This window comes from Rhizomucor pusillus (genome assembly GCF_041956525.1).
Source record: "Rhizomucor pusillus strain CBS 183.67 unplaced genomic scaffold VTP01scaffold_10, whole genome shotgun sequence".
In the NCBI taxonomy this organism is placed as follows: domain Eukaryota; kingdom Fungi; phylum Mucoromycota; class Mucoromycetes; order Mucorales; family Lichtheimiaceae; genus Rhizomucor; species Rhizomucor pusillus.
In genome coordinates this window covers 738,296-745,189 of record NW_027192152.1, presented here as the reverse complement: position 1 = coordinate 745,189, position 6,894 = coordinate 738,296, and the positions used below count along the sequence as shown (strand labels likewise).

Genomic DNA, 6,894 nt, shown 5'->3' with positions numbered 1-6,894 from the left:
GAAATTCTGTTTCTTCAGCTTCCAAGAAATTCGTTCGTACTCGACACATCTCGGTACGACGATTATGCGTCGAGTTGTCATGCAACGTGCACGAGCACCAGCCAACGTCAATTCAAACGCCGTCTGTCATGCAGAGTATACCTAAAGTGCTGTTTACATGTAGTCTAAGTATTTTCTTTTCCTGGAAGCTGTCTTTAGAACCCCTATTCACCCACGTCTATCGTCATCTATTATACATTAACTTAAAGCAAAACTTAAAAAGGATTGCTCTCAAGGTTCGATTAACCAGGCCGTCCGCGGAAAGACTGTTCGACAAGTATAAATGCATCGTACTATAACGGGTTTCAACCTCTGCGTTTACTTTCAGCAGAGATCTGCTTGGAAACTCTTAGAAAGGTAAGTGAAATATGATCAAATGTTATCATTTGTAATAAAACTCGAATGTATACTGGAGCGTTCGAGAATGCATATTATGTAATATAATATTAGTACACTAGCGCAGAGAGGATCTGGAATGGGTTTTATGCATCCGAATTAGACGCCATGCACCTTCCACTCAACGTTCTTGCAGAGAACGAATACTCAAGTACTGCAGAACGTTTACTTGATCTTCATGTTCGTATGTTTATTGCATTTTCAAGATTGAATTATTTTCCTCGCTACTGCCTGTACAGCTTAATTTTCCAACAAATAATGGGTGGCAACGCTTAATGCGACTTATATCGTGGCTGTATGCCTTGCTTTGTCGCAAGTTGATGTTCTACGCGGCATTCAGTGAGATATACCTCATGATTACCTGTGATACACTCAGCATTGCATACTGATTGAAAAATTTCAACTTGCTGATATCCTGTTTGTTAAATTGGACAGATAATCATTAATATGAGGGCTTTGGAAGATGTTTGCAGGGTCACGAAACAGATGGACGCGAGCTTACGTAGTTGAACGGCAGTCAAACTGACTAAGAAAGGATTCCCTACAAAGAGAAGAGCAACATTTTGAAGTGTAGCATCCGTAGCGAAAGCGTCGAGGAAACCTATAACGGACTTATTAATTACTGTATATGTCTCACAATGGTGAATCCTTCACGAGAAAAGCCTTTTGGGATATTGAGCAAGTAGAGCAATCGTAAAAATCGACAATAGCGCTGATAATTAAGTGGTACAAGACAGCCAAGACGTAGGCACAGATGACCATACTTTGCATAACTCCATGTAGTCTTCTGCTCATTCCAACTCGTTACATTCTTCTGTATATCTGTACAGCATATTATTAATGCATTTTACAACTTTCACGCATCATTATGATGCTGATACATATTCATCTTGATATCAGTACTAGGTACTTTTAGCTGTGATTTTAAAATCCAGTACATAATCTATTATCTGAATAGTAAGCAGGAATGCAACCAAAAAGACGATAGTTTGTGGCCCCACTGCAGTCAACGTGCAATTTGGGAATCATCTCTGAGAATCGAAAAAACGATTCCAAACTTGAACTATCATATATCAAATTCACGGCGTCAGAGGTATTTCATAGAGCTGTGTTTGGCCTATGGCTCTTGGAACAGTAGTAAATGAGCATCTTGACAACATTAATGTGATTGTTATTCGCATAACAAGGTTTTTGATTCGCCATAATACATAGGTATAACAGAACAACGTCGAAGTCATGTCTAATATTTCATTCACATGCAACCACAAGGATCTGCTAGATCTTGCCTTCATAGTATATTCGTGCTCTACTGTTTCACCGAGCTGAAAATGTTGATATCCATTGTGATTCTATGAAATTACTTCTTACAAGTTAGCCCCTTACGAATCTATATCTTGGATTCATTTGACAATTCAGGCAGGGGCTCTGCTTGAGTGCAAATCCAGGAGGTCTTTGAACCTTGCTCCGCAAAGCTCCGCAGCGTTTATGCCACCCTATTCTGCATTTCTATGACAAACGTTTCCCAAGACTTGCACTACATCTAAGCTCATGAAGTTGAATCACCAAATTTACTGCCACGCTGAGCGTATGCAGCTCCTGACTGTTTCAAAGCTATCGCAGCCGGCCTGCTCTTTGCAATTCACGAAGCCTGTAACAAGGAAGTTCCAATCCGTCAGCTCAGTAGCCCGAGTGCGAGGGCAGCCAAGGAAGGTTCCTATTGAAGCACGGTCTGCTCCTTCTTTAGCAAGTTCAACAGCACGTATACTATATACTCGGCATTACCACACGATGAACTATGGAAACGGTACAGGCAGTGGACTTAGTGGAGGCTCATCCGGAAGCGCACCACCGTCCAACGGTGCGCTGGGCAGCGAGAGTGCAAAAGCTGAGGCAGCCTTCTGGGAGTCAGTACGGATCAGCGACCCACGAACAGTATGTTGTGATGTAGCATATGCTTATAAAAGCATATCACATGCTTACTAGAGATATAGATTGTTAAGCATCTTAACGATTACGTTATCGGTCAAGAACGGGCAAAGAAAATCCTTGCTGTTGCGGTATTTAACCATTACAACCGAGTGCGAGCAAATTTCAGCCAACAAAGACAGAGAGAACGGGAAACGTACTTGGACGGCGAAGAGAGGCACCACGCTGATCATCATCGACCTACGCTTCCTCAAGACTATTACTCCAGCAACGCTGTTCAAACCGTGGGTCCGGCTGATTTGGTGCCGGCGGAGCGTGTATCTCCTTATGGTAGGGATTTATACACGGTGATCTGATGATGAACCGACTCACTGTGAATGTTTTCAGTATCACAACAGCGAGCATGGCTGAATCCACCAACACAAGTCGGGAGTGGCATGAGACAGTTAGATGGTACAGATGGCAAACCGACCTCTTTGGATCCGGATGTGGCTGGACAGGACTCGACAATTTTCGAGAAAAGCAATGTACTACTTATCGGACCTACGGGATCAGGTAATCATCACAGTAAAGATAGAAAATCGTGATTACATCTAAACTTATCTGATTGACAGGAAAAACACTCCTTGCAAAAACTTTGGCACAGATTCTCCAAGTGCCATTTTCTATGTCTGATGCTACACCATTCACGCAAGCTGGTTACGTTGGTGAAGATGTAGAATTAGTAATTCAACGTTTATTGCAGGTAATTTCTTTTGCGATCATTGCAGCAGCAAGAAAGTGGACTAACGGAGTCTGCAGGCTTGTGATTACGATGTGAAAAAAGCTGAAACGGGTATCGTCTTCATTGATGAGATCGACAAAATTGCAAGAAAAACGGATTCTGCATCAGCTGCTAGGGATGTATCGGGAGAAGGAGTTCAACAGGTATGAATGTAGATCCCCTCTGTTTTCTAAGACCGTAGAAAATTTTAATATTTCATGTCCTTAGGCGTTGTTGAGAATGCTAGAAGGCACCGTTGTGAATGTAACGGACAAGTCTGGAGGAGGCCCAGGCCACGGAAGAAGGGGAGGTATGCCCGGTTCTTTAGGCGCTGGTCAGGGACTAGGTGGCAAAGGAGAATCATATGCTGTCGACACGAGCAATATTTTGTTTATTCTGAGCGGTGCATTTGTTGGTTTGGAAAAAACAGTACAGGATCGATTAGCCAAGGGGGTAAGTTTGCAGTTACTGCAGTGTTACTTTGTTTCTTTTATCTAATGCTCTATTCTCAGTCCATTGGATTTGATGCTACACTGCGGCCACCGATGGATGACGAGCTGGACTTTAGTTCAAGGAATAAAAAGGAAGAAGCGCATCCTCTGTCCCTTGTGGAGCCTGCAGATCTTGTAAAATACGGTCTTATTCCCGAATTCGTCGGTCGTTTGCCGGTACTGGCATCAGTGAACAATCTGTCTGTCAATGATCTCGTCCGTGTATTGACAGAGCCCAAAAATTCGTTGCTGAAGCAATATGAAGGATTATTTAAACTTAGTCAGGTGAGACTTCAAACGAACTGGCGACTCAGAATGTGTAAAGCTGAGTGGACGATCGATAGGTGGAATTACGATTTAGTAAAACCGCGTTGCAACGGATAGCAGAGCTAGCGCTTGAGAAGAAGACCGGTGCTCGCGGTCTCCGTCGAATAATGGTGAGTTCGATATCTGGTTGGCTTGCGTAAGACAAAGCAGATGTAGACTAAGTCTTTTATTTCAGGAAAATCTGTTACTGGATCCCATGTATGATGCCCCGGGGTCCTATATCAAGCAGGTTGTAATTGATAGCAAAGTTGTTGCCAAAGAGAAACCGCCTGTCTACATTGGTACGGAGCAGAAGCGACTGGCTGACCAAATTATTGCCGAAGATGATGGCACAAGCGATGACAAGTCAGAGGGTTATCAGCAACAAATGACGCAGATTTAAAGTCCCAAACAATGTATACAGTAGAAAACTGGATTCTCAAGTCCTCTTGCCGTTTTCATAATTTTCATGCGACGTCCTTTTTCTTCAACTGTTGTAAAGGACTGGTTGATTTACTATTAATTGTGAGGTTGTCTGGCTTGCAATGCATTCATTATACAAATGTTCGGCGGTTAATCGCTTAATCATCATCGTCTACGATTTTTCGGTTGGTTGGTCGTTTGTTAACGAAGAGTGGTTCATCGTCAGAAATATCTTGGTCAATATCCATTTTTGACGATGCAGTGTTATTGGTTTCTAACATGGGATCGTTGTTATTCGTAGGCTGACTTTGGCGTTGTCGTTGCTGTTGTTTTTCTCCTTGATTCTCGATGGCAGTATTATTATTGTTAAGATGATGTTGGGGTTCATCCATATCTGCGACGGTGAGGTAACGATCGTCATCGCGCTGTGTGTTATTATCATTGCTTGTTTTGGTCCGCTTGTTTGCTGTCTCTGTACGGATGCCCGCCAAAAATAGGTTGAGTCTGTCCTCGTCATCTTCTGAATCACTGCTGCTTTCCGCTGGTGAGGAGCTCAATTCATCGTCATTATTATCATTGCGGTTCCCTGAAGTTCAATCCTTTAGTGGATAGTTTGTAAAGTTCTCAAAATTTTACTTGCCTTGAGCAGTATCATCACCATCCGGCATGTTATTTCTACGATGCTCCTTTTGCCATTCGTGCAATACAACCTTTGAAGAGATTGTGAATTAACCGTTGCCATACTTCAGCAAAGCTGTTAAGACCATTACCTTTAATCGCTTGTGCTTTGTTGCTTTCATCATTTGCCTTGAGAAGTCCTTAAAGCCGAGTCGGGGCATGAGACTGTGCGCCCACATTCTGTAATAGTCCATTAATTTGGCAAGATTTGCTTCCTGATAGATAGCGCGACAAAGTAAATCAAGTTTAGAGTACGGATCCTTTAAGCCGAGTTCAACTGCGTTACCTCATATCCTCTCTCGGTATTAAATTCCAAGAAAGGTGCTTCGTGCCGCAATCGAGTCAGACCTCCGTCCCCCAAAAGACTATGTGTTCTGACGCCATGAGCATAATATTGATATCATGGTTTATGCTGATAATTACACATCAGGGTCGAGTTTCTTCAGTGGTGCCCGTGTCCTAGTAGTTGATTTTTCTGCGCTTTGATTCTGACCAGGATCTTCGTTGAACAGACCTGCCAAGGGATCAAAGGTCGTCGATCCCTGGGCATTATTTCTCTGCGGTGTTGTTGATTGTTGTTGCTGCCGTGAGTCTAATTCCTCAGGAAGATCGAATCCGTCCCTGAAAAGTTCGTCGAGTTCGGTGTCATCCATGAGGTTGGTCGAAAAGTATGTGTGTGTCGCGAAGAATGCGCGTCGTCTGAAATTCGCTCTCGAAACCGCGTTGCGCGATCAAACTCTTTAGAACATTGAGGTCTTCTATCCTCCTTCCTTAGAAGTACATCTGATAAAAGCAAATAAGAGTACCATAGCTATTAAAGCGAAAGTTCGACAGAAATATGCAACATGTTGGATAGCCGGGCATATACGTTTTCCCAAATGTAACGTCGCATTTTGTGAAATTTTATAATACATTTATACACCAAGACGACAAATTGCAGCGACATTAATTTTTGGAAAAAGTGTACAACACCTTCTTTTACGATTGGACAAACTTTAAAGCGTACATTGATTGAAAATATTTTTGATTTACAAGCGCCTCACGCTTCGCTTCGCTTGCTGCGCTTGGTTCGCTGAAGCTCATGGCTGATCCGAGTCCGTAGAATAAACTCGTATGATTCGATGTTTGAGAGAATGTTACACCTAAATCTAGCTTCTTGCTGCTTCGAAACAAATCCGCAAACCATCTTATACTTAGCAGTAGATTCCTAGTAAGACTTCTGCCATCAACTTTCAAGTCTCGCTATTTTCAAGCAAAATGCTGTATTCTCTCAAACATCCCGGTACGTTGGCTGCTCTCTCGAGGTGCAGTACGATCTCTGACGCTTAACTTTGTAGTCGACATGACCTCTGTCCTGACCCGCCACCTCCAACATCAACCGTTTCGCGCTTCTCCTTCGTCTTCTCTTCCGCTTCTACAACTGCGATGCATCACTTCAAGTCCTCTGTCGTGCTTTTATTTTAACAAACCGCCCCCACGGGTAAAAAGTATGTCTACTGATTTACTTTGCTGCGGTGCACACAAGCTGATACAGAAACACTAGGTGCGCGGTCTGGTCCCTGTGAATTCAGGAAGTACCCCTTCGAGGCGTAAGTATCAATTATGATTACGCAGTAATAACGCAAGATACTAACGCAATGCTCTAAATGAAATTCTCTTCTTCCCAATCAACTACATTTTCTATTCGCTCTTGACTTCTTCATATTCATTCTTGTATTTCCTGGTTTGTAATTTAACTTTGATTATTTCTTTTTAATATAAAGATTTAAATATCGTTACATCTGTGCAATCAAGAGCAATGAGAATGCTTAGAGCAGGGAAAGTCCATTGCGTCTCCCTTTAATCCATCAAGTCGCCAAGTCACCAAGTTGT

At 42.6% G+C, this 6,894-nt stretch overlaps 3 protein-coding genes across 3 annotated transcripts; 2 read left to right on the top strand and 1 right to left on the bottom strand.

Annotated features, from left to right (window-relative positions):
* Positions 1–1,983: 1,983 nt before the first annotated feature.
* On the top strand, positions 1,984–4,324 carry VTP01DRAFT_1299 (uncharacterized protein; the record flags this gene model as incomplete). Its single annotated transcript, XM_069379633.1, has 9 exons — positions 1,984–2,367; positions 2,427–2,691; positions 2,749–2,916; positions 2,976–3,106; positions 3,163–3,288; positions 3,353–3,577; positions 3,637–3,900; positions 3,960–4,052; positions 4,118–4,324. The coding sequence occupies 9 exons, from the start codon at positions 1,984–1,986 to the stop codon at positions 4,322–4,324; spliced, it is 1,863 nt and encodes a 620-aa protein (XP_069238707.1).
* Positions 4,325–4,502: 178 nt separating this feature from the next.
* Positions 4,503–5,675, bottom strand: VTP01DRAFT_1298 (uncharacterized protein; the record flags this gene model as incomplete). The annotated part of the gene is made up of 5 exons (XM_069379632.1): positions 4,503–4,930; positions 4,985–5,054; positions 5,115–5,237; positions 5,309–5,387; positions 5,446–5,675. 5 exons carry the CDS (start codon positions 5,673–5,675, stop codon positions 4,503–4,505), a joined length of 930 nt encoding a protein of 309 aa, XP_069238706.1.
* Positions 5,676–6,279: 604 nt separating this feature from the next.
* Positions 6,280–6,615, top strand: VTP01DRAFT_1297 (uncharacterized protein; the record flags this gene model as incomplete). The annotated part of the gene is made up of 3 exons (XM_069379631.1): positions 6,280–6,304; positions 6,360–6,509; positions 6,566–6,615. 3 exons carry the CDS (start codon positions 6,280–6,282, stop codon positions 6,613–6,615), a joined length of 225 nt encoding a protein of 74 aa, XP_069238705.1.
* Positions 6,616–6,894: the final 279 nt, after the last annotated feature.